Genomic DNA, 26281 nt, shown 5'->3' with positions numbered 1-26281 from the left:
ACCCAGGTGGCTGCCTCTTCCTTGAACGTTTCCAAGTGACGTAGAGCCCTGCAGGCCTAGAGGCCCCTTCACACTTCCTGTGTGGGGTTCAGAAGCCTGCCTCCCCTCCCAGCCTTGGGTGTCTGCTCCAGAAAATGGTGAGTCTGGCTCTAAAAAGCCCTCCTTTTCATCCTAGCATTGGGAATGATGACCCCAGGGTCCTCATGTTTTGATAAAGTCCTCCGGTTTCTTTTTCAGAAGTAATAAACAGACTCACTTCCGCCATCTTAGGTAAAGTAAGTGTTCACTGAGAGAAGGATGTTGCCAGGCACTCTCTGGGTAGTCTTGGGACTCTGCCTCTTGTCAGGTGAGTAGGGTGAAATGAAAAGGGGTGATGTTTCTCCAGACCTTTGGGAGGCTCACAACCTTACCTGAGCTGCCCGATAACACCAAAGAGACTCATTTACCAGGAGATGTAAGACATGATTTGTGCTATGATAAGGTAGGGAGTTAGGACTAGAGGCTAATAAAAAAGATATTCTGCAGGTACCTAGGAAGAGTTCAGGGAACAGGCCAAGAAAAGAAGTTGGGATGATCATGTCTATTGAAAGCAAAGAGAAACAAAGAGATCTTTCTGCCTGCCAAGCACAAGCTTGTTCCATCAGTGAGCTTATCCAACCCTTAGAAATGAACACAAAAGAGATTAGAAGAGCAAACCTCCTTTCTTTGTTTCAGGGAGACCAGGTATTAGGACAAAGAGTTGAGCCCAAACTGTGCACGATATAAAAGCATGTTCAGTATCTTTGAGACAACAAAACATCTCATAATGGTTTGTTCATCTCAGTTGATCAAGAGCTTTCGACCAGCTTAATCCCTTGTGAAGCAAAGTGAAATATAAATTGATAAATAACAAAGATCATTTGTATCTCTCATATGAAACCAATATTACAAAAAGAGAGAGAGAGAGAGATTGCCATTTATTGGGTGCCAGACACCATGTAAAGAAAAATACTTTACATGTGTTAATTAGTTTAATCATTACTTCCACCTTGGAAAATAGACATTTTATGCCTAATTTCACAGATGAAGAAACTGATATTCGAAAAAGTTGAATAATTTGTTTAAAATCGCATAGCTCATAAGAGCTGAAGCACATCTAGAAAGCCAGGTCCATCTGTCTGTAAGGCCTGTGCTCTTAATGGCTGCCCATGAGGCAAAACAGTTCATAACAGTTTTGTTTCAGAGAATTAGAAAATGCCATCACAACTGGGTCTGCTATTGCAGAGCCACAGCCATGATGTTTCCACTTCCTGTTTCAGCTGCAGCAGTCTATTTAGACGAGGGCTTCTCAATCTTGACTGTGTACACAGATCACCTCGGATCTTGTTAAAATGCAGTTTCTGCTTCAGTAGCAGCGGGGACTGAGATTCTGCATTTTAAACCATCTCCCAAATGATGATCTGCTGCTGGTCTGAAAAATAACACTTTGAGTAACCAAGGGGTGTGATGTGACTTCTTCAGGGAGTGGTGAAGCTTTTTTTGTTGCTTGTTTTGAGGCATACAGTATGTTGTTGTTGTTGTTGTGTGCCATCAAGTCGGACCCGACTCATAGCGACCCCTCCTTGGGTTTCCAAGGCAGTATCACTACAGAAGGAGATTGCCAGTGCCGTCAAGTCAGCTCCAACTCATAGCCACCTTATGTATGAGGAATAATCAAAGACCTAAGATCCTAGCCTCTTCCTGCCTAGAAATTTGGCAACATGAGAATATGCCTAATCTTCTCTGTCAAGGGGATCTCACCAAATAGAGAGGCTGTTGTCAGGCCAAGGGAGGTCCAGGTAAACAGAAAACTTTCAGGCAGTGCCAGGGAAACTGGTCATTGTAACAAATCTGATTTATTGCTAGGTGAAGGAACTCCAAGGGTCCAGTGGGAATGTGATCAGGTTTTTCCACTCACAGGCTCTAGTAATCAAGGTATCAAATATTTCCAGCTCTGCCTCAACCACAAAACAAATAGAACAACTGAACCATCAGACAAGAAGGAGCCAGAGATGGAACAAGAATCCCTACATTTATACCAGAACAAGAGCGTATTTCTCCTCCATGGTCAAAGAGCAATTTTCAAAATGAAAGCTTGGTTACAAAATTCTTTTGCTGTTTCTCCACTTATCAAAAAAAGGACCCAACTTTTTTAACCACTGTTCATCAAATATCATGTGTTCATATTTAATGCTAAACGTTTTCTTGCCCTGTTTCATCCTGAATTGGACAAGAATCCCTGGAGCGTCATTTCTCTGGGGGTAGGAATGACTATGATCCAGCAGTAGATAGGAAGGACTTTAGATGTTCATACTTGGTCATACTGGACCATAGCCCATTTTCTGTTTAAAATTATGGGCAGTCACAATCTTTACTAACTGTTTCTTTATTATGATTTCTTTTCTAGGTGGTGCTTGGGGGCAGTCAGGTAAGATACTCTCTCCTTCCTTTTTACAAAATCAACATTCTTTATCTTAATGGGTAGAGCTTCCACCAAGCCTCCAACAGAATATCCACCAAACCAAAAAACCAAACCCACTGCCATCAAGTTGGTTCCAACTCATAGCAACCCCCATTGGATTTGCAAGTCTGTAAATCTTTACAAAAGTAGATTGCCTCATCTTCCTCCCATGGAGCAGCTATTGGGTTGGAACCACCAACCTTCTGGTTAGCAGCTAAATGCCTTACCACTGTGCCATGATAGGTCCTTACAGAACATCCACAGAGACCAGTGAAAGAGTTTTTTACCATCTTCTCCTTTGTCTGTTCTTCATAAGTATAGAGATATTTTTAGTCAGGAAGAGGAAAGCACCAGAGATCATAAGAAACAGTGAGACTTAACTATTCAAAAGAAAAAAAAAAAAATTGAGACTATTAAGTTGAAAGTAACAACGTTTTTATTTGCATTTCATATTTGATGTGAGATTTTGCAGAGAGTGTGTCCCTAGAATACATGTATGGGAATACACTGGATGAGCCCCATTGTTCAGGGATGCTGCTCCACACCTCTGGGGCAGCAGTTGGGTGCAAGTCAGCATCACATGTCAGAATACTCTGTGTATGTGTGGGCATGTGTATGCATATGTGTGTACATGCATATGAATGTACCTGGCCTGAATTTATTTTCTCAGTCACAGCCAGTAAAGTCAGATATGACTCAAGATTGGAAGGCTTTCTATCCAATCAGCTCCTCCAAGATGACTGAACCAATTTCATGTTCAAAGGCAACCACTGTGCTGGTCTACATTCTGTTGCACTGTCTAATTTGTAGTGCATGTAGGAGTCGTTTTCGTAAATGGCCATCAATTTAATGTAGAATCTAGAGTCCCAGACAACTTTTCATATACAACAATGAGGAATTTGAATGTCTACTGTTTTCTAAAGGATTAGGGAAGAGTCAACTCATGAGAGCAAGGTATAATCTTAGTAGCTGATAGGAGTGTTGTTGCTAATCATTTTGTATCATTTCCTTTTCAGAGAATGAAGAAAATGGTAAGAGGATTTTCCCTTCATACAATCTCTTTTTAAATGTGAAGCAAAATGGTCATAATTAGAGGGAAAATAATTACAGTAAGATCTATAGATGATACATGTGACTATATTTGTTGCTACCAGTCCTGTCTGATTACAGGTAAGCATGATCAAGTGAGGTATGACCTAGTTCATAGAGTTGTTGTGAAAATTGTATGAATAATTTATTTAAGGCACTCAGTATATTATATAGCATATAAAAGGCAGTAGGTAAATTTTAACTATTATTATACAGAAAGACTATAGATAAGAAACATTGATGTTTACTGAGCACTTTTGTTCTATGTATTGGCTAAGTATTTTACCCAAATTTTGTCATTTAATTCTTCTAACATCCTTAGATATGAAAATTGAGGCTTAGAAAAATAGTCCAATCACAGAGATAAATATAAGTACAGATTTATTAGATACTGAAGCTCATTTTTTAACCATTATAAATTATCATCTCTGAGCATGTGAAAAAACCCTTGTAGGCACAATTATTTCTATGTGTAGACATATAGGTCCTTATATAAGCACATGTAAGCTCTGAAACTGAATTTATGTCAATGAAAGAAAAGTTAGGAATAAATTTTTTTACACTTCTTTTCCAAACAAATATATCAAGCAGAATATAATATTTATTTAGTTTTGAATTACTCTATTTGTGATTTCCAGCTCATTTAAATTTCTAAAAAATATCAGTGCTGAAAAATCATTTGTAAATCAAAATAATATCAATGATCTATTGTCACTACACTCAACTCCTAATTATAAAAAACCAAAAAACCAAACTCACTGCTGTCAAGTCAGATCCAACTCATAGCAACCCCTCCTTGGGTTTCTGAGGCAGTATCACTACAGAAGTAGATGTCCAATCTTCCTTCCAAGAAGTGGTTGGTGGGTTTGAACCACCAACCTTCTAGTTAGCAGTCAAATGCCTTAGTCACTACACCACCAGACCTCCTATAAGCAGGTGAATAAACCACTGGAGAATGATTCTGTGCAGTCTCAGCCAGAGGGTTCCCTGAGCAAGCAGGTCAGTGTTCAGTTCTGTTCTCCATTGTAGCAGGACCTCAAGAGAAGAAAGAGGAAAGGAATCAACATTTTTCTTGAGCATCTGCTATTTGCCATCCATTTTTACCTTCATAATCCATTTAATTCAAAAACCTTGGAAGGTGTGTGTGTTTACTTCCTGATGAAGAAAAAGAAGCTCTTAGAGATTAAATGACTTCCCCTTACACAGCTTAGTGCACAGCTGAGATTCAAACTGTGGACCTCTGACTCTGAGCCCCATTGCATGCTGTCATAAAACACTGCTAACAGGGAGAGGGCTGACTCTGAGTATCACCGCCTCTCCTCTCTGCCAGCCGTCATAACCAGGTCCTGGAATAGCTTTGTGGTGCCCAATGTCCCAGTCCTAAGTTCCTCTAAGAAATAGGATGTACCCAGGGCCCCACCTCCCACGGCAAAACTGCCTGCTGTGGGGACTGTGGCTGGATTCCAAAACTATATTGGTGGATTATTTGTGGATTTTGGCTGTCTACACCGCTGGTCCCTCCTCTAATAAAAAATAATTGAGATTTGGTTATACTCAGAAATTATTTAAAATATGTTGTTGTTGTTGTTATGTGCCGTCGAGTCAAACCCGACTCATAGCGACCCCTCCTTGGGTTTCCGAGGCAGTATCACTACGGAAGTAGGATTGCCCAACCTTCCTTTAGCTGCTTTTATTGGAAGAACCATTCCCTAACAATGTGTCAGGTACTTCAAATCACTTAAGGACAGGAACAGAGAAAAGAAAAAAAAAAAAAAGATGTTTGATCTCTCTTATGAGGGACAGTGTTTGGGTTTTTTTTGTTTTTTGTTTTTTGTTTTAGAAAAAAAAGTCTGAATAGTGAGAATTAGGTAAGCTCAAGAGTCGGTGATTCAAAGATGAGGAGGTCTTTATTTCTAAGAACACTCCTCATCTCTGTCTGGAATATTGTCCAAATGCAGAAGGATCAGAATTCTGGAATTCTTTTTCAGCTTTAGGTCTTGAAAGCTTCAGTGCATCTAGGTCTAGGAGTACTTACAGATATATTCTCAATTTAAAGTATCTGAGTTATATCTCTGAGAATGCTCATGGGCTAAGCATATACCTCACCTCTGAGGCTTGAGACTTACTGGAGGATGGGGCCCTGTTTGGGAATGCTTGGGGCAGTGTCTAGTTCCATTTGAAAAATCTGACACACAATTTAAACTTAGACAAAAGTTATTCTCCAACCACTCTTCCTTTTTCATTTTCAGATGAATCTACACAAAAGAGTAAGTTTATCAATCTTTTGTTTATGCCCTTTCTGAGAATGAGTATCAGTGCATAGAGGTGAATAAACTGATTCAGAGAGATTAACCTTAAGAGCTGAGGTCTTCCCCACATTACATCCCCAACCTCCATGAAAAGATTCCAAAGGGGGACTTTTATACTTAACTTCCATTCTTTCCTTTCTGTGTTTTTCTTTACTTTACTTACAAGATTTATTAGATATTGAAGCTTGTTTTCTTGACCATTATGAATTATTGTCTCTGGAGGTATAAAGCACACAGAGGAGATAATGTGTATACTATAAGGTTAAGAGTCTAATTCTCAAACTAGACTGCTGTATTTGAATCCTGGCTCGATTCCTTACTTGCTGAGTATCTTTTGGACAATTTATTTAACTTCTCTGTGCCATAACATTATTGTGGTGGTTATGTTTGTGTGTCAACTTGGCTAGGCCTGGTTGAGTGGCTGGGCAGCTGAATGTAGTATTCCCATGATGAGACTGGTAATCAGCTCCATGGTGGGACTACTGTGAGCAGCTGAGTAGCTGCCTTGGGGTATGTGGTCTGCTTCCTGTATATAAGGAGAAGCTTTGAGAATGGTCTCTAGCCTATGGCATGCTTGGACCCTGCATGTAGCCGTGTCGTTGCTCAGCAGCCTGCTATGCTCTGCTGACCTTGGGACTTACAATGACTTAAGTTAATGGCCTGCCATGTGGTTTGGTAACATCAGGACTGTGCCTTTTTACTTGTCAACTTTGAGGGGTTCTCAGCCTCAGCAGCCAGCAGCTGTCTGAGAGAAGAAATGCCTCTAGCTCCAGTGGGCTGGGAGCAGGAGGCAAAGCTGGACCCCAAGGTTGAAGGGCTTTCACCCAGTCCCTAGAGCCTGGCACTTTGAACTTGGACTTAAAGCCTCCAAATTGTAAGAATAAACTCCTGTTTGTTAAGGCCATCCCATTTGTGGTATGTTTCCTGTCAGAGTGGCACTAGGTAACCAGAACAATCACCATCTATAAAATGGAAATAATAATAATACCTAGCTCATGCAGTTGTTGTAAAGATTGTGTGAATAATTTATTTAAGGCATTTAAAATATTGACACCCCCCTCCTATGTTTAAATCCTGAAGGCACCTCTTAAAGTTTCTCTAGTTCCCCTTCTCCCATATGCTCCCTCTTTTACACCCTCTAGCCAGTAGGATTCTCTTCTGACAAGCAAATCTAAGACCTGAATAGCAGGTAACTTTCTGCGTTTGGTTGGTTCTTTTGTCACTTGTTTGCTTTTTCTGAAATCTTCCTGGTTTCTCCCTCTGATTTCCCTTCTCCTCTTCTTTCCTGTTCCCCAGTATATAAAGTCTCCATCTCCGGAACCACAGTAGAGTTGACATGCCCTGATGAATCTGGATCCAAAGCAATAAAATGGGAACATAATGGGGTAGCTGTTTCAACTATAAACATTCCAGAAGATTCTAAAGACAAGTTAGTACTGGAGAATTTTTCAGAAATGGAACACAGTGGTTATTATACCTGCTATACAGATGACTCAAAGAAGAATCATCCTCTCTACCTAAAAGCAAGAGGTAATACAGGTTTCCAGGGTAAGGACTACCAGACTGGGGAGGATCATTTTAAAAGGGCATTCCCAATTATTTCTCCTAACCTAACTCACAGTTCCCCACTGTCCTTGTTCTTCCTCATACATTCAGTCTTGGACCTCCCTGATAGCACATAGCATCAGTGTTTTCTGAAAAATATAGATTAAACACCTTAGGTTGCTGTCTGGGCAACCTAAGGCAGCTCAGTAGACCTCAAGCAGCAACCTCCCAAGAGACAGAAGTTGGTCATTTGCATTGTGTCACATCCAGAATTATAGATCACCTGTATGAATTTATCTGGTACTTTATCCAGAGGCGTTCAGAAGGACCTGCAAAGAAGACTCAAAGCCACTTATAATGAACTTTCATAAACTAAGGCATAATAGTAATATAATAATGATACAAAAAAAAAAATTACTATTGTCAAGTCCAGATTCCAACTCATAACAACCCTATAGGTCAGAGTAGAACTGCTCCCATGGGATTTCCAAGGTTGTAAATCTTTATGGAAACAGATTGCACCATCTTTCTCCCACAGAGCAGCTGGTGAGTTTGAACCAACATTTTGGTTAACAGCTGAGCACTTTAACCACTGTACCACCAGGGCTCCTTATAATGATGGTAGCTAACATTTACTGAGTGCTTATTAAGCGGCATGCATTGCCTTGCCATGGATTATGCCCTGTAATTCTCTCAACAATGCCATGCAGTGAGTATTATTTTATATTTCCACGTTATAGATGAGGAAACAGGCTTTGTGAGTTAAAAACATGTGTCACAATTCTCATAGCTAGTGCATAATGGAAGTAGGACTTGAACCCAGGATTGTCTGACTCCAGAGGCTCAACCTGTAACCCCTACACGTGACTCATTGTTGCTGTTATAAATATCTTGAACAGGAGGGTTCTGGCCATGACAAGCAAGTATTAAAGAGAGATTCACCTTTGTTCCTTCCTCTTGTCCAGTCCCCTCATATTTTTCCTTTCTCAATGATTTCTTCTCAACTGTTCTTAACCCTGCCACAGTGTGTGAGAACTGCATGGAGGTGAATCTCATGGCAGTGATCGCGGTCGTTGTAGCTGATATCTGCGTCACTCTGGGCTTGCTGCTAATGGTCTATTACTGGAGCAAGAACAGAAAGGCCAAGACCAAGCCTGTGACACGAGGAGCAGGTGCTGGCGGCAGACCCAGGGGTAAGAACCTGGGTCTGAGGAGATTCTCACCAAGGAGAAAGTCCAACCTGGCAGATGGGCTTCTGTAGAAGATGCTTGGGAGGCCAAGATCTCAGCAGAGGGTTTCAAGTGTCAGGTCACTCTTCTTCCCAACCTAGATGTACCAAAGGAGTTTATTAACATATGGCAGTCTCAAGAAATCTATTAATATATAGCTTCCTCGAATGCTCCTCAGTGTTCTGGGGTAATCAGATTTCATCCCCTTGGGACATTAGTTACTGCCTTTTCCTTTCCCTTCCCCAGTGGAAAGAAACAATGGAAGGACCTTGAGCTGAAAGTCACAAGGATGAAAGAAGAGTGTGGGATCTTTAGAAATGGGGGAAAGAAAGGAAGGAAGGAAGGAAGGAAGGAAAGAGAAAGGGAAGCTGCAAAGGGAAAGGGAGTAGGAGAGAATGAAGGGGTTTTTCATCCTTGAGCTGAGTCTCATCACAGCAGACATTATTGCAAGATCAGTGTTCTCTCTTGGAAACAAATCCCTTTCCCCTTCCTCCCCTGCAGGACAAAACAAGGAGAGGCCGCCACCTGTTCCCAACCCAGACTATGAGGTAACTGGGGATAAAGCAGGCAGGAAGGGGGTGGAGATCCTTCTAGGGGAGAAGCGAACAGATGGGACCAACCATCTTTCCTGCCAAAGTCTTCAAAGCCCCTCACTCAAGTCTCCTAGGAGAACACCCCATGTGCCCACCTCTACCTCCTCGTGGTAGTGGAGGACCCTCTTGAGGGTTGCACAGCTTCCACAACCATGGAAGGGGTAGAGGTGGGCAGACACATTCCTCTTTCTTTGACTTATTCACTGGCTAGGATATAGCCTTGGAGACTACTATACATGTAAATTCTAACACCATAAATCAGGGCTGATATTCTACCACCGGTCACTAGAGCATTTACATTAGTTACTAAAATATTTAAATACTTCATTGGTAAATAGCCCCAAGCTGACTCCCTAAACACACACACACACACTGCCAGTCATCACAGGCGCTCCTCCAGATCCCACTGTCCTGCCTCTTGATTGGACAACTAAAGAGTTAATGCTTGGCATGGCAGAAGACCACTAGGTTTATACTGATTGGTTGTTAAGTGTACATTCCCAGCTGTTAAACGTTTTGAGCATCACCCCTGAATAAACTCAGCAAGCATTTGTTGATCATCAGCCAAGCATGTGGTATTCACTTTCTCATGAATGATTTCATTTAACTGTGACAAAAGCCCTGAAATGCAGGTCTTTAGGGTCCCAACTCTGAGACAGGAAAGTTGAGGCTTACAGGAGACTAGCTCAAGTCTCCTACCAGTCAGTGCTAAATCAGGATTCTAGCCTGCTTCCTGATTCCAAGTCCAAAGTTCTTTCCATTGCACTAAACCTACATCTTCAGAGACCCTTCTTTCTTAGGAGCTAGTCCCTCCCACCCTACTGACCACCCCTTCTCTCTTTCATGCGCAGCCCATCCGAAAAGGCCAGCGGGACCTGTATGCTGGCCTGAATCAGAGAAACATCTGAGGGCTTCTGGCAACTCCTGCTTCCCACCACCCAGGTCTGGCTCCTCTCTGGGCCCAATGCTACTCTGTTTCCTGACAAATCTTGGACCCCACAAGAAAATTGTTCCTGTGCCTTGTGGTGAACTCACCTCCTATATAGCCTTTTCCCCAGCTCCCTCCTTCTGATTCCTCTGCTGGCGTCCAAGCCTAGGATATGGCTGCTTTTTTATCCTTTGAAATATCATTGCTAGTTACCCTCTCACACCTGGCAGGCTCTCAAGTCAGGATATTTCTGTATTTACTCCTCCTACCCCACCTCCATGTCTGTTCTTTCCCCTTCTATTCCCTCCCTTTCCAGTATATAAGTTGTCCCATCCCTAACTATTCCATTTACCTTTCTATTTTCCAGCACTACTTTGTAACCCTATGGGGATGGACTTGCCGGCAGATGGCAGGTGTCCTGGCCCATTCACAGATCCAGGGCACAGAGCCAGCCCTGGACCCCCTGCCCACTGTCTCCACCCTAGGGACAGTCATTTGCATTTCCCCTAGGAATTCTCTCGTTCTGTGTCAGCTGAGAAAGAAAAGAAATAAAGTGTCTATGCCTGAAATTGTTGCTGTCCTTCTTTTCTGGGAGGCCTTCAGAGGCTGCCTCACCTCCTAAGACAGCCCAGGTCCTCCCTATCACACCCACCCCCTTCTTTGGCTAAATTCTCACCTGTGATCCCAAATGCAAAGTACAAACTATTTTCACAGCTGGTGGGGGAATTTTCTGAAGCTCTCCTTTGGAGAGGGCATCAAGGAGCAAATGTTTGCCTGACCTGGAGGAAACCATCAAGGGCAGCAGGGAGTGGCTGATGGATCTCTGATGAAGTGGTCAGTGTAGAAAACAGGTGAGACAGAAACAGGGTCTTAACAGACAGCAGAAGAATAGGAGGTGTAATGGGGTTGAGGGATGGGACATGGGTTTCCACAAGCTGCCTAGAAAAGCTATAAGCTAGGGGTGGGGAAAACAGAGGAAAGAGGTGCTCTCAAGCCAGTGCTGTACCCTCCACCTGAGAGGCAGCAGCATGAAGCTGTGGTTCAGTGCACAGGATGTGGTCTGCGCTCTTATGAGGGTGTGAGAGGTGGGGTGGTAGGAGCCCAGAGGAGGGGTTCCTCGTGGAGAAGATTTTGTTTGTTCTCATACTCCCACAGCACACCTCAGCTGGTAGTTAGAGAGGGCCAGAACTTTGAGCGTCTGTCTCAGTCTCTGAACTCTCTGAACTCAGAAACCTCTCTGTTGACCACACAGCTATTTATGTGTATGATCGTGACTAAAAAGACCATCTACGATTAGCAGCCCTCCACACTGACCACAATCGGCTTTAGGCTATGTTTACAGCTTCTGTTTGTTGGTCCCCTTTTGAAGTGCAGCAGGCTAGTCTGGAGGCTGCAATTTTGTCCCAAATACATTTGATTGTGCCCAGTGAAGGGTAGGCATGGCTCAGTGTGATAAAAGCAGTAACAGCTAACATTTATTGAGCATTTACTTTGCGCAGAAATTGAATTTAGCACTTTACATTTGTTATCTCATTGAATCCTTATACCAACCCGATGCAACGCTGTAGATACTGTCTTCCTTATTTTACAGAGAGGATACCGAGGCTGAGGGATGAAGTCATTTGCCCAGTGATTAAGTCACTTCGTGTTGGACATAGCTGAAATCAGCTGTTCAACTCCCATGCTTTGCATGTTGACTCAATATAACTATGATTGTAAAGAATGTTCTCCATTTTCCTATTCAGCATCAGAGCAACATGCAAGCCTTTACTGACAGGCGGCTGTACATGAGGTGCATGTACAGGTCACTGTACAGGAGGCACATTGGTCAGGACTTCAGCCTGGGTCTCCTGCACAGAAGGCAAGAATACTACCATCGAACCTCCAATGACTTAGGTGCTAGGTCCTTAACCTTGCTGCCATCCAGTCAATTCCAAGACATGGAACAGGGTAAAACTGCCCCATAGGGTTTTTAAGGCCATGATCTTTAGGGAAGCAGACTGGCCATCTTTCTCCCAAAAAGCAGGGTAGGTGGGTTGGGCAATACAAATAAACAGTTTCTGTCTTTAAGGAGCTTGTGATTATATCAGTAGTCAAGCTGTGCCCAAAATTAAATAGCAACACAAGAACAAATGATGTGGTTAAGCGAACAGTTATAAATCATGTTACTGGCATTCAGGGGAGAAATTGAAGGAGTTGAGGGAGAGGAGAGACTTGATCTGGGCCTTGAGAGGAAGGATGGATAGAATTTGGAGACAAAGGAGAAAGTCCTCCAGACTGGAGAAAGTGTATGAACTTAAAGCCAAGCATGCCTTCTCACATCCCCAATCCACTACCCACCCCTAGATGCAAATAAGCATAAGGAGAAAAACAAAACAAAACCCACGGCCATAGAGTCGATTCTGAGTACTGATTCCCACTGGGTTTCCAATACTGAAAATCTTTACGGAAATAGATTCCCTCATCTTCCTCCCATAGAACAGCTGGTAGATTTGAACTGCTGACCTTCTGGTTAACAGCCAAATGTCTTACCTACTATACCACCAGCCACTCCTCGGAAGGAAAGTTGGGCAATCTACTTCCATAGTGATACTGCCTAGGCAACCCAAGGAGGGGTTGCTATGAGTCGGGTCCGACTCGATGGCACATAACGACAACAACACTATACCACCGGAGCTCTTTGAGCATAAGGAAAGGAGAAGGAAACTTTAAGTGATGGCATTTACTATGTGCAGGCTCTGTCCTAAGTACTAAAGTAGTTGCCATGAAGTCTATGACTCATGGTGACCAATGAGTGTCAGAGTAAAACTGTGCTCCATAAGGTTTTCAATGTCTGATTTTTCAGAAGTAGATTACCGGGTCTTTCCTCTGAAATGCCTCTGGATGAATTTGAACCTCCAACCTTTCAGTTAGCAGCTAAGCACATTAACCATTATACCACCTATGGATTCCTTCCTAAGTACTAGACATGCACTATCTCTGCTGCAATACAGCTGGCAGCTCTTGAGGACTCCTTCCTTCCACTGACCCAGGCAAGGTAAGGGAACTGACTCTCAGCAATGTTAAGTAACTTCCCTACTTAGGGAGACCTTAGGGTCTCACAGCAAGGAAGTGTTGGCACTGAAATTCAAACCTAGGTCCACCCACACATCTTCTTCCACAAATGTCTAGTTCTACTTTGCTGGGATACCATGAGTATGGAGGTCCCCCAGCTGCATCCTAGGACTTTGTGGTTCCTGGCTGTGTCTGGCCACTTCAAAGTAGATAAGTTGACCATCTTTTTCCTTGTCCTACTTAGCTCCCTTTCCTTTTCCCCTGAGCAGCTGTGACACATCTTCAACAATATCCTCAAGCTCCCACCCAACACTTTCCTGAGTAGATGATGCTCAAAGCAGATGTCAACTTCACCTTCGCAGAGAAAATGGAGCTCACTCACAAGACCTGCAGCCAATCTCCTATCTATCCTTTCACCTGCCTCCTCACCTTCCTTTCTGGCATCAAGGATGAGACATTTCTCACACACCTAACTCTCAATTCCCTCTCCTTTCATCTGCTTTAGTGTCACCTCTCTCTCCCTAGTATTATCAAACTATCCCTTTTAACTTGCTCTTCCCCTCTGTGGTAGTTAAGGTTATGTGTCAACTTGGCTAGGCCTGGTTTTGAGTGGCTGGGCAGCTGGATGTAGTTATTCTCCATGATGACAATGGTAATCAACTCCATGGTACAATCTGCTGTGAGCAGCTGAGTAGCTGCCTTAGGGATGTTGTCTGCTTCCGGTATATAAGAAGCAGCTTTGAGAAAAGTCTCTAAGCTTTTTGGCATGCTTGGATCCTGCATTTAGCCATCTTCATCCAGCAGCCTGCCATATTGCCTTCTGATCTTGGGACTGTTTCTGGACTTGAATGTCCACTATGTCGCTTGATAATCTTGGGACTGTGCCATTTCACTTGTTGACCTTGGGTTTGTCAGCCTCAGCAGCCAACAACTGCCTGAGTTAAGAGACACCTCCAGCTCCAGCAGGCCAGGAGCTGAAGCCCGAGGTTGAGGATCTTGCACACAGCCCCTAGAGCTAGCACTTTGAACTCAGACTTCTAGCCTTCTGAACTGTAAGAGAATAAATCCCTGTTTGTGAAAGTCATCCATTTGTGGTATTTCTGTTATTGCAGCACTAGACAGTCAAAACAATTTTCATAAAAAGTTAAACATACATATATCATATACCCCAGCCATGCTACTTCTGAGTATTTATCCAAGAGAAATAAAAGCATGTGTACACACAGTAACTTACATATGAATATTTATAGCAGTTTTATTTTTAATAGCCAAAACCAGGAAACACCCCAAAAGACTATCAACAGGTAAATGAATAAACAAATTGTGACATATCCACATGATGAAATACTAGTGAACAATAAAAAGAAATGAACTATTGATATATGCAACAAGATGGCTAAATTTCAAAGTAATTATGCTGAGTGAAAAAAGCCAGACCCCCTCCCCCCACAAAAAAATACATACTATATTACATTATTTCTGTAAAATTCTATAAAAATGAAAATTAGTCTATGATGATACAAAGTAGGTCAGTGGTTGCCTGGGAAGGGGATGGGGTGAAGAGAAGGGGTTGGAGGGAGGAATGGCTAAGGGCCACAAAGAAAATTTGGGGAATGTTGAATATGTTCAGTGTCTTGATTGTGGTGATATTTCACAAGTATTTACATATGTCAAAACTTATCAAGTTTTTTTAAATATATGCCATTTCTTTATGTCAGTTAAGCTTCAATAAGGCTCTTTATTAAAAGCACAACAAAAGAAAGCAGAAAGAACACAAGTTTCTGGAAGGACTCAAGTGGAGGGCAGTGATTCTCACCCTTGGTTTTGCATTAAAATCTTGTTTAAAAAAAACCTGACTGCCACTGAGTCTGATTCATAGCAACCCTATGGGACAGAGTAGAACTGTCCCATAGGGTTTCCAAGTGGTAAATCTTTACAGAAGTAGACTGCCACATCTTTCTCCCATGGAGCAGCTAGTGAGTTCAAACCCCTGATCTGTTGGTTAGTAGCCCAATGCTTTAACCACAGCACCACCAGAGCTCCTTTTAGAATCATCTTAGGTAGTTTTAAAAGTTCTGTTGTCCCAGGTGCACCTCAGACCAATAACATCTGAATCTCTGAAGGTGGCACTCTGGCATCAGCATCTTTAAAGCTCTCCGTGAGATTCCAGTGAGCAGCCAACTCTGAGAGCCAGTGGTATGGGGTGAAGAAAGAGAATATATGGCATGTATGACGACTATAAGGTACAAGATACATGTACGTATGTGCAGTGTGTAGGGAAGATACACAGTATTGGTGATATACAGGCCATGGAAAGGATGCCCATGATAGTAGCATCCAATGCAAGAGTAGTATCTAGCGTTAGAATGGCTACAGTATTAGGCAGATAATGGGTAGGATTAAATTTTAACCATGGAATGAAGTATGTGTGAATTGGAAGTTCATCCTGTCTCTAACAAAATTAGGGTCTTGTATCTTAAGGAAATGGTGGCAGAATCATCCTGGTCACTGGCTATGTGGTTAATTCTCTTCTCCTTTGGGAGGTGCCTAGACAGTGGTCTAGGAGATCCCCACTGTCATTAAATTGTCCTGAAGTTATTTAAATTACTTCCATATTCAGAGAATGAAAGAGGGAGTCCCAACTATGGGAAGCCAGGAATGAGCATGATGGACACAAGAGAGTAAGTGGTCTGGGTTCTTCCTCTGCACAGAAGGTTCTCATCAGACTCACTGCCTGGAATGGGACCCAATTATCTAATTTTAAAAAAATCCCTCAAACTCCAACATTTCTGAATGATGCACTTCCTGAAGCCAACAACCATTAAAAATGTCACAAGTCCCCATCCAGTCTCAAATCCCACCTTTCCAAGTAAGTGGAGAACAATAATGAGTTTTAATTGATGAAGGTTTTCTGACTCCAGTTTATTGTACAAAAGGCAGGGGCAGGGCAGGAACAGGTCCTGGGGAAATGAAGAGTAAAATGGCACCTTTGATACAAGGGAAGGGAGTCCTTGAGTGGTACGAATGGTTAATGTCCTTGGCTGCTAACTGAAAAGTTGGAGATCTGAGTCTATGCAGAAGTGCCTCAGAAGAAAGGCTTGGCAACCCACTTCTGAAAAATCAGCCACTGAAAACCCTATGGAGCACAGTTCTGCTCTGACACATGCGGGGGTCCCCATAAGTTGGAAACAACTCGATGGCATCTGGTAATACAGGGGAACAGGGGTTGCTGAAGGTGCCTCAGCAAGACTCCTCATCATTAATGAAATTGGCTCAATAGGGGTCACAAAGCTCAGCAGCAGTGGGACTGTCACACACATACTCCTTCAGGCTTAATGAGAAGTGAGTCTCAGGGGCCTTTGACATCTCTACCGCCCCCGCTTATGATGTCATGGAAACCCCACAGTTTCTGTGTGGCTGAGCTCCTGAACTCAGCAGCCTGCCCTCAGATGTGGTGAGGCAGCTGAAACCCTGGACGGGTTTCTATAAAGGATGGGAGTCAACAAGTAGCTGAGGGAGTGTGATGGGGCACAACCTAGACTCACCATTCAGAGAACCCCCAGGGCAGGAGAGCCAGAGGCATTCCTGCCAAACTTTGTCCATGGAGGGCAGAGAAGAAAGAAGGAAACAGGTGGGCAGAGCGTGTAGAAAGTACAAGGTCCCAGCCAAGTCAGGACAACTCCCATCTCTTGCTCAAGAGCCTTGAAAAGCCCAGGAACTTGCTGAGTAAAAGCAGACATTTTTATTGGCTGAGCAAGGAAAGAAGGTACAGTAGATAAGTGATGCTCCTGTGAGCCACCAGTCTCAGGTTCACTTGTTCCGATGCCAGTTTCCTCCAAGATGGCTGTAATGAGCATCGTCCCGATCTCTGAGGGGCTAAAAGATGAGAAGAGCAAACAGTGAAGCAGTGTCAGAAGTCTCCTAGGAAGGACTCAAGCATGCCTCGGCAGTGAGAGCTCATGCCTGGCCTTTCCAGACCCCAGTGATGAATTCCCCACCATGACACATACGCATAACACCTAGTGTCTATCCCTCCATCCCCATTCACCCTTCCTCCCATTCTTGTCCCTTCCTCCTCAGGGCTTACCTGGTAGAGCTGGTCATTCCTCAACAGAGTTTGAATTTCAGCAGCTAGAAGAACCAGGGAAAGAGAGTCACCAAGTTTCTAGAGGACAGGACCGTGAGGCCCCAGAGACACAATTAGGGAGGATTGCAGCTGATCACACCCTTCCAGACCTTCTGTAGTATGTGTTACCAAGATGGGCACACAAGTTCTTCCAATGACCAATTGTAAGAGTCCTTCGAGAATAAAAGAGTCTCTTTCCCTAGCAGGTGCATGAGCTCATTAACATATCACATTCTCTCTCTCTCTCTCTCTCTCCTTTCTACTTACCCTTAGAGAGTCTTCCAGTCTCATGAGCAGCAAAGCAGTAGACCCCCAAAGCAAGGAGCAGAGTGGCAATTATGTCAGTTATGATTACGCCAGCCAGGATGGCTGAGTTCACCTCCACACAGCTCTGACACACTGTGGGAAGGGAGGAGAGAGGAGAAGTAGAGAACCTTCAGGATCAGGGAGCCTACTCTGCCTTTGAGGGCAGCTGCAGGATCTCTCATGCCAACACCCAGACATCAGTAAGATCCTAGGAGAAAGTCCTACTGATGACCTGGCTCTGTTCACCTCTACCCTTCATCCCAAAAAAATCCCCGAGGAAAGACAAGAAGTAGTCTCTGTTTTGTGAGATTGTGAACAAGAAGATGGACCAAATCACTCTCCCAACTGAACCTCAGGCCTCTACTGCTCTTCTTCCCTTAGCTAAGCTCTCTCTCCCACTTTGAGTCCACCAAAATCTAGGCTCACACCATTACAAGAGAGTGGCCCTAGTTTCTTCAGAGAACAGATTTGCCCACAACAGCCCCCTCCAGCCAGAAAGGTCTCATATCCAAAGGCCTCATTCATTCCCACTCAAAGGGTCCAGGAGGCACATACTTCGATAGTATACTTGCAAAGTATGTATTTGGCTGGTTCCATCATCCTTCTTACACTGATACACTCCTTGTGGATCCAAGATGCGTTTTCCCAAGTCCAGACTTTTCTTGCTTGCAAACAGTTTTCCCTTTGTCCCCTCTATCCAGGTGATGTTGCTATCGCAACTCAAAATCACTTTGTCCTCATGTTCCTCCACATTTATTTTGCAGGAGCTTACTAAAGAAAAGGGGGAAAAAAACCCACAATTGGTGCCAGCTCTTTGTTCTGCACATACCCCAACTTCTGCTGAGGCTCACAGTAGGACCACTTTCCTAGTTTATGGCAGTATCAGTATAGGGTTTCTACGAGAGAAACAGTGTCACAAGAGAAGGCTTGGAATGTTCCCCATGAACTGGAGAGGCAAAGACACAAGGATTGTGTCATCCATGCAAAGAATAGGTCCTGAGGGGAACAGAGCAAAAAAGGAATCCATCGAGATGGGTTAATCTGAGAATCCTCCTATAAATGACTTCAGACCACTGATTAGAAGGAGGGAAGCACAGATGACCTAAGCTCCCAAGAAATATGGAAAGGCAGCCTGAGTTGACAATGTCCTGATTTTTTCTCCAAGAAAACTTCTGATCCCTCTTCCCAGCTACCTGCAACACTTCCATTTCAATTTCTCATCATCTTTTTTGCCCATTGCCCTATCCCAAGGAACAATTACCAAAGGCAAGAGACTGTCTCTACTAAAGCCTTTGCCAAGGCCAGTGATGGTTGGAGGTAGGGGAGAATTTGGCATAAATTAGGAGCTGAGTAGCCCAGTGGGAGCCCAGCAAATCCCATGTAAATATTTTCAGCTGTTCTACTCTTGCTGGGTGGGGATTGGGGAAGTTTGTATCTAATCCATTCTTGGGGCCCCAGTAGAGTGAAAGGAATGGAGGTGAGCACAGCACCTTTGCAGATCCACTGACTTGCTCAGACAGCCTGAGACCATCTTCACAGCCCACTGAAATCACTTTCAACTCCAAGGAAAAGTGGAATCTACGTCCTCCCTGAGCTTCATCTTCTGTTACCGACTTGGATACTAGAATATCCTCTAGAGAACTCCCATACAGCAGCTTCTCATGCCTCTAAAGCAGGGAGACATGTATATATCACATGCTTCTTATCCTACAGGCACGTGTTCCTTGAGGACTTGTTTCCAGTGGAAATCCCACTGTCCTAGTGCATCTGATTATGGGTGACCATAGTTCCAGTGTGCCTAGGATAATAGAGATCATGGCACACAGGCAGGATGTTTAGGTTTAAAAGCAAGACCACCCACTGCCATTGAGTCAATTCCAATTCATAGCAACCCTATGTTGTTGTTGTTGTTGTTAGGTGCCGTCAAGTCAGCTTCAACTCATAGCAACCCTATGCACTACAGAATGAAACACTGTCCAATCCTGCACCAGCCTCACAATACTTGCTATACCTGAGCCCATTGTTGCAGCCACTGTGTCCATCCATCCCATTGAGGGTCTTCCCGTCTTTTGATATAGCAACCCTATGTTATGTTGTTATGTGCCGTTGAGTCATACCTGACTCATAGTGACCCCTCCTTGGGTTTCCAAGGCAGTATCACTACGGAAGTAGGATTGCCCAACCTTCCTTCCGAGGAGTGGAATAGGACAGGGTAAAACTGCCCCATAAGGTCTCCAAGGCTGTAAATCTTTATGGAAGCAGATTTGCCTCATCTCTCTCATCTTTCTCCCACAAGGCAGCTGGTGGGTTCAAAACACTGACCTTTCAGTTCGCAGCCAGGTGCTTTAACCACTGCACCCCATAGCTCCTTAAAATCAAGACAGTCCCAGGCAAACTGGGGTGAGTTGCTCATCCTACTGACTATGCAATTACCTCCCAAATCTGCCCTCCCTCCTCTTCAACTGAAAGTCAACTTTTCTCTTAAGCCATTCCCCTGAGTGCCAGGTCCAGGTGGTAATATAACGATGGAGTACCAAACCCACAGACTATATGCCCTAGAATGTGAAATGCATGTTGCTCTGTTCTCATTACCTGCCTTAGGCTCAGGCACACACATACTGCACCGTTTCTGACAGATCTCTTGGCCTAAGGCCTCCAGAGAGCCATTCAAGGCCAAGAGGCACCCCCACCTGGGATCAGTCAGAAATCAAGGGCCTGTTTCCTAAATGCTGTGCTACATCCCAACCCTGCCCTCCTTTTCACCTTGGGGTGACTGATGAATGCTAGCTAGCATTAAGAAGATTTTCAGGTGGACCTCACCGGAAATGCTCTCAGTGCAAAGTCCCTCTCAACTACCTTCTTCAAGATGCCCTCCCGCCTGAAGAAGCCTTACTTTGGAAAAGAAAGGCAGCCAGGATCAGGCCAACCAGAAACCCGCTGTGCTCCATCTTTCAGCCAAATTCATCCGGTAGACTCAGATCACAGAGCTATCAGCCAGGGTGAGAGTGACCCTCCCCACTGACTCATGGGTACCCGGAAAAAGTAAAGAGTCAGGGAGGAACCAGAAGACAAATACTTCTCTGCCTTCCGCAGTTGGTGATGGGTAGGGTAGAGGCTGGGGGTGGAGTAGAAAGGAAGCAGGTGTAAATTGCTCTTTCTCTGAGCAGAGAGCTTGGGGGTGGGGTGGAAGGGAGAACAGAGAATATGGAAAAGGTTGCGTGGTTTCTAGGAAGTGAAAAGAACGTCACTCTGGTCCCCGACCCCTCCCTGGGAATGTGCTAGGCTGTCTTGTGGAAATTGTTCCATCTATGCTCTTCCAGGCAGACACCACTTTGATGGTCTCATCACAAAAGAATAGTGCAGAATCTCTCAATGAAGACCTGGGCTGAGGTGGCTTTCCATTCAGAGCTCCAACCCCAAGCACTGGAAGGCCCTGTCTAAATTCAGTAGTTCTAACAATAACTGGTGGCAAGGAAATTTATCTCCCAATGAAGAAAGTGGCTCAGGATCATCTCCTACCCAGCATCCAAGGTGACTTTGTGCAGAATCTCTGAGATGGCAGCACTTTCTCCCTACCCCTCCCACCACCTCCCACCCTCCACTACATCCATACACAGAGCAGCCTTAACGGAAAATCAAGGCACATCTGCACCTGCAGCCCTGCTCAAGCCCTGCCTCCCACACTTGAAGCAGAGGAAGGAGGTTCTGGTTTCTTGCCTCCTCTAGCAGGGGCCCCAACCTGAAGAGTGTTGGGCGGAGTCGGTCTAGATGCTACGCAGGCCAGGGCTGCTCAGTGCTTTTGCAGGAAGAACAAGACTGACATGGAGCAGGGGAAAGGTCTGGCCAGCCTCATGCTGGCTACCCTTCTTCTTCAAGGTAAGGGCTCCCAGGGGCATTCTGGAAGCCTAAGGAAGGGCTCAAGGGAAGAGTTCATGGGAGGAGCAAGAATATTGAGACTGTTAAGCTCAAGCTTACCGCAGCTGTCACCCTAAAGCTCAAAGAGCAAGGGCAAAAATGAAATCGCCTACTATTCTCTGCTAGAAAGAAGCAGTGCTCATGGGAGAATTGGGGTCCTTGTCTCTGAGACATCAAAACAGAAACCTTAACTGGCTAGAGGACTCTGCGGCCGCCATCTTAGGCTTGCATGTAACCCAAAAGGGCATAGGCCAGGAACCTGAAGGGTAAAGATATGTGTTCCCTAGCTCGGAGCCAGGGTTAGGAGGAAATCTTGGAAGCATTCATTCATTCAGTTGGTCATCTGGTCAACAAATATGGCTGACATTCTATTATGTGATAGAGAAGATGATATAAAGATAAATAAAACATTTCTACCCCAAGAAGCTCATAGTCTAATGGAAGAGATAAGTTCAATGTTACCAGACTATGTATGAGGTGCCTGTAAGTATATTCAGTTGGATATCCAACAGGAAATGGATGAACTGGGCTGAAGCCTGCATTCTGAACTAGAAATTGTTCTTCACACATTGTTGTTGTTGTTGTTGTTATGTGCTGTCGAGTCAAACTCGACTCATAGCAACCCCTCCTTGGGTTTCCGAGGCAGTATCACTACGGAAGTAGGATTGCCCAACCTTCCTTCCGAGGAGTGGCTGGTGGGTTTGAACCGCCAGCCGTCTGGTTAGCAGGCAAGTGTCTTAGCCACTATGCTACCAGAGCTCCCCTTCACATATTAGGAGTACCCAAAATCATAAAAGTTGTTAAAATCACACAAGCACTGATATGTATGATATGTGAGGAAAAGGGAGCTGAGGACACCAACTTTTAAGGGGCAATTAGGTGTGTGTGTGGTGGGGGAGATTTCGGGAAAAGAGGCAAACCAATGATCAAGGAGCTGGAAGAATGAGGTGAGTACAAACAAGTGCAATAAGTGTGAACCAGAGGAGTAGAGAGCTTCCAGAGAGAGATATCATGAAGAATATGAAAGAGAGTACCAAGAGTATAAAACATTACAGAGGGGTCCATTAATATAATAGTATATTTTAAAATGTAAGCCTGTGGGATTTGGCAAGAAAAATGTCATGGATGACTTCATTTCAGTGGAATAGTGTAAGTGAAATCTAAGTGGAAATGAGTAGAAGGTGAGGAGTAAGTGATAGAGAGCAACAAGTATAGACTACTCTTTAATGAAGCTTGGATGAGAAGGAAGGAGAGACTAAATGTTAGACAGAAGGAGAAGTGGAGTCAAGGAAGAAAATTTTTTGAGGGTGAGAGAAACTTGAGGATATTTCTAGGCTAAAAGATAAGACAATGAACAGAGTAATGTCCTGGAATTGATGCTGGAAGAGAGGGATCAAGGGCACAGATGGGAAGACAATCTAACCCTTCGAGACTAGGAGAGAGGAAGTATAGATGGCTGTGGACATAGATAGGCTTGTGAGTGGAAAGGAAGCAAAGGAGGAAGGGTCATAAAGTCATCTGTGTTCTCAACAAACTAAGTGGGAAGCAATGCTGCTGGCTGAAAATGAGCTGGATGAGGGTCAGGGGGAGGTCTTGAGGACAGTGAGAGTTTAGAATCATTTCTGAGGGTATAGGAGGAAGATCCAGATAAAGACAACCCAGGTTGAGGGGCAATGCTGAAAGCCTGTGTGATGCAGCTAGGTATAGTGGAAAAAGCACTGGGCTGAGCAACAGAAAACCTGAGTCCTTGTCCCATTCAGCCATCACTGGCCTGTGTAAACTGGAGTTCACTCACCAGTCACTCCAGAAAATTTGCCTACATGATCTTTTGAGTCCTAGGACAAAATAGAACTTGATAGGCAAGATTAGGCATTGGAGAAAAACAAGGGTCCAGGAATTAATGGAATCAATGTTTCAACAAATAGATACAACACTGGAAGCACTCGCTTGTCTATAGCTCTATAGCAAGAAGTTTGGAAGACAGCTACCTGGCCAACCAACTGGAAGAGATCCATATCTGTGCCCATCCAACAGAATGTGGAATCATCAACATCACATGCAAGCACAATTTTGCTGTAAATTATTTTTAAATGGCTGCAGCAGTACAGAGACAGGGAAGTGCCAGAAACTCAAGCTAGATTCAGAAGAGGACATGGTTTGAGGAATATCATTGCTGATGTCAAATGGATCTTGGCTGAAAGCAGAGAATACCAGAAAGATGTTAACATATGTTTTATTGACTATGAAAAGACTATTTGACTGTGTGGATCATAATAGATTATAGGTAATATGGCAAAGAATGGGAATTCCAGAACACTTAATTGTTCTCATGAGGAATCTGTACATCAACGAAGAAGCTGTTGTTCAAACAGAATAAGAGGATACTGCATGGTTTAAAATCAGGAAGGGTGTGTGTCAGGATTGTATCCTTTCACCATACTCATTCAATCTGTATGCTGAGCAGATAATCCAAGAAGCTGGACTATATGAAGAAGAACATGGTATCAAGATTGGAAGAAGACTCATTAACCACCTGAGACATGCAGGTAACATAACTGCTTACTGAAATGAAGAGGACTTGAAGCACTTACTGATGAATATCAAAGACTACAGCCTTCAGTGTGGATTACAACTCCACACAAACAAAACAAAAATCCTCACATCTAGACCAATAAGCAACATCATGATTAAAGGAGAAAAGATTGAAGTTGTCAAGCATTTCATTTTACTTGGACCCATAACCAACACCTATGGAAGCAGCAACCAAGAAATGAAATGACATAGTGCAACAGGGAAATTTGCTGCAAAAGACCTCTTTTAAAGGCCCTGGAGTGATTCTGATGTGGCAAGCCATTAATACATACCATTTATCTGGTGCTTTGCATAAACTACATTGCTTATTTTAAAAAAAAAAAAAAGCTTCTTTAAAGTGTTAAAGAGCAAAGACGTCACTTTGAAGACTAAGGTACACATGACCCAAGCCTCAATTATTCTCAATTACCTCATATACACATGAAACCTGGACAAAGAATAAGGAGGACCAAAGAATCGATGCATCTGACTTACAGCGTTGGCAAAGAATGTTCAATACACCATGGTTTGCCAGAAGAACAAACAAATCTGTCTTGGAAGAAGTACAGCCAGAATGCTCCTTAGAAACAAGGATGACGAGACTTTGTCTCTTGTACTTTGGTCATGTTATCAGTAAGAACTACTCCCTAGAGAAGAATATTATGTTTTCTAAAGTAGAGGATCAGCAAAGAAGAGGAAAACCCTCAATGAGATGGACTGACACAGTGGCTGCAACAATGGGTTCAAGCAGGGCAATGATTGTGAGGGTGGTCTAGGACCCAGCAGTGCTTCTGTTGTACATAGGGTGGCTATGAGTCCGAACTGTTTCAACAGCACCTAACAACAATTTAAAAAAAAAAAAAAAAAAAAAACAGGCAAAATCAAAATATGTCAAAAGTCCATTTGATCCACTTTCTGATGGAATGTGACTTAGAATGAGGGCCCTGTCTATCCCCATGGTGATCAGGTGCTCAGGGAGAAAGTAGTAAGAAATCTGCTTAATCAACCATGGGAGACCAGAGAAAATAAACAAACAACAATAATAAAGAAATCTGCTTAACTGTGTCATTTATTATTATTATTATTATTCAATGATTTGTTCATTCATGCATTCATTCAGAAATAGTTATTAAACTCATATCATGGTTCAGACAATGTGCTGACATGTGGACAGTCCTACACTGTGTGAAGTTCCATGACAGGTGACTAGTTGTTAGAGGAGGAAAATACTGATTCCAGCTATTTCCATTATGCTCTGTCCCACCTCTTCTAATCACAAGCTCTACCTCTAACATGTAGTTTTCCAAATATGTATCCTTGCTCAGTTATTGCTTCTATCCAGAATGCCTTTCTCTGTCTGGTGAGTTTCTTCTACTCATTCTTCAAGGCAAGCTACCACCTCTATTTAAGCCTTTCTTGATCCTCCACCTTTGGGCAAAAAATCAATAGGTTCTTCCCACATTCAAAACATTCATATATATACTAAAAGAGCACTTACAAGTTCTATTGCATTAATCATATATAAACTTATTTTTTTGCTTGGGGGCAGTTCTATTTTAAGCCCGAGGCCAGAGGTAGGTGGGCACGGGGTTCAGTGACTGCTCTTTGCTTTGGGGCAACTCTGTTTTAAGATATCTGTTTATACAGATAGTATTCTGAATCAATTTGGTGATTTAGGCTGTGATCCTGGGAAGTAGATACAGATACTGTCATTTCTGGTCTTGGCCTCAACTGATGGAAACGGTATCTCAGGGCATCTGAACGATTCTATGCCAGCTGATCCTCTATCTCTCATCTGTCCCTACAGGTGCTGTGGCCAAGTTGAAACAAGGTAAGGGAATTACATTTTCAAACTCCAAGGGAATTCATTAAAATATGGTTTCCAACAGTAGTAGTCCTACAAGAATGAACTTAGAAGGATAGGATGATGGGTGAAGGCGGGTGGATAGCTGATCTTTCAATTATCAACCAAATCACTTCACTGGCCAGCCATGACCTGTTCCAGGCAGCTTCCTAGTAGCTAAGCAATTAATTGTCTGATTCTTTTTTTTTTAGGATTTGGGTGAAGATTTACAGAGTAAATTCACTTTTCATACAGCAGTTCACATATACTTTGTCTCATGTCATTGACCAAAAT

At 43.4% G+C, this 26281-nt stretch overlaps 3 protein-coding genes across 3 annotated transcripts in view; 2 read left to right on the top strand and 1 right to left on the bottom strand.

The window, feature by feature from the left end:
- The first annotated feature begins 297 nt into the window (after window positions 1–297).
- CD3E (CD3e molecule) lies at window positions 298–10152 on the top strand. Its single transcript, XM_007936591.1, has 7 exons — window positions 298–346; window positions 2426–2446; window positions 3496–3505; window positions 7133–7407; window positions 8448–8615; window positions 9153–9199; window positions 10096–10152. Exons 1-7 carry the CDS (start codon window positions 298–300, stop codon window positions 10150–10152), a joined length of 627 nt encoding a protein of 208 aa, XP_007934782.1.
- A 6884-nt stretch (window positions 10153–17036) lies between these two features.
- Window positions 17037–20606, bottom strand: CD3D (CD3d molecule). Its single transcript, XM_007936478.1, has 5 exons — window positions 20552–20606; window positions 18214–18429; window positions 17620–17751; window positions 17314–17357; window positions 17037–17102 (listed from the first exon to the last, which is right to left on the bottom strand). Exons 1-5 carry the CDS (start codon window positions 20604–20606, stop codon window positions 17037–17039), a joined length of 513 nt encoding a protein of 170 aa, XP_007934669.1.
- An 873-nt stretch (window positions 20607–21479) lies between these two features.
- CD3G (CD3g molecule) overlaps window positions 21480–26281 on the top strand; it is a 7973-nt gene continuing 3171 nt past the window's right edge. Inside the window, exons 1-2 of the mRNA XM_042780363.1 lie at window positions 21480–21534; window positions 25952–25975. Of these exons, the coding sequence (XP_042636297.1) occupies window positions 21480–21534; window positions 25952–25975 (79 nt within the window). The remainder of the gene's footprint in view (window positions 21535–25951; window positions 25976–26281) is intronic.

This window comes from Orycteropus afer, unplaced genomic scaffold (genome assembly GCF_000298275.1).
Source record: "Orycteropus afer afer isolate SDZICR_OR568_19922 unplaced genomic scaffold, OryAfe1.0 scaffold00036, whole genome shotgun sequence".
NCBI classification, from domain to species: Eukaryota; Metazoa; Chordata; class Mammalia; order Tubulidentata; family Orycteropodidae; genus Orycteropus; species Orycteropus afer.
This window is presented reverse-complemented; position numbering and strand designations above follow the sequence as displayed.

Coding starts and splice junctions, on each gene's coding strand:
- CD3E (XM_007936591.1), top strand. CDS start 298: ATGTTGCCAGGCACTCTCTGGGTAGTCTTGGGACTCTGCCTCTTGTCA. Junction 7,408..8,447: donor TCTCTACCTAAAAGCAAGAG/GTAATACAGGTT, acceptor ACCCTGCCACAG/TGTGTGAGAACTGCATGGAG. Junction 8,616..9,152: donor TGCTGGCGGCAGACCCAGGG/GTAAGAACCTGG, acceptor CCTCCCCTGCAG/GACAAAACAAGGAGAGGCCG.
- CD3D (XM_007936478.1), bottom strand. CDS start 20,606: ATGGAGCACAGCGGGTTTCTGGTTGGCCTGATCCTGGCTGCCTTTCTT. Junction 18,430..20,551: donor GGCTGCCTTTCTTTTCCAAA/GTAAGGCTTCTT, acceptor CCTTTTCTTTAG/TAAGCTCCTGCAAAATAAAT. Junction 17,752..18,213: donor TTTGCAAGTATACTATCGAA/GTATGTGCCTCC, acceptor CCCTTCCCACAG/TGTGTCAGAGCTGTGTGGAG.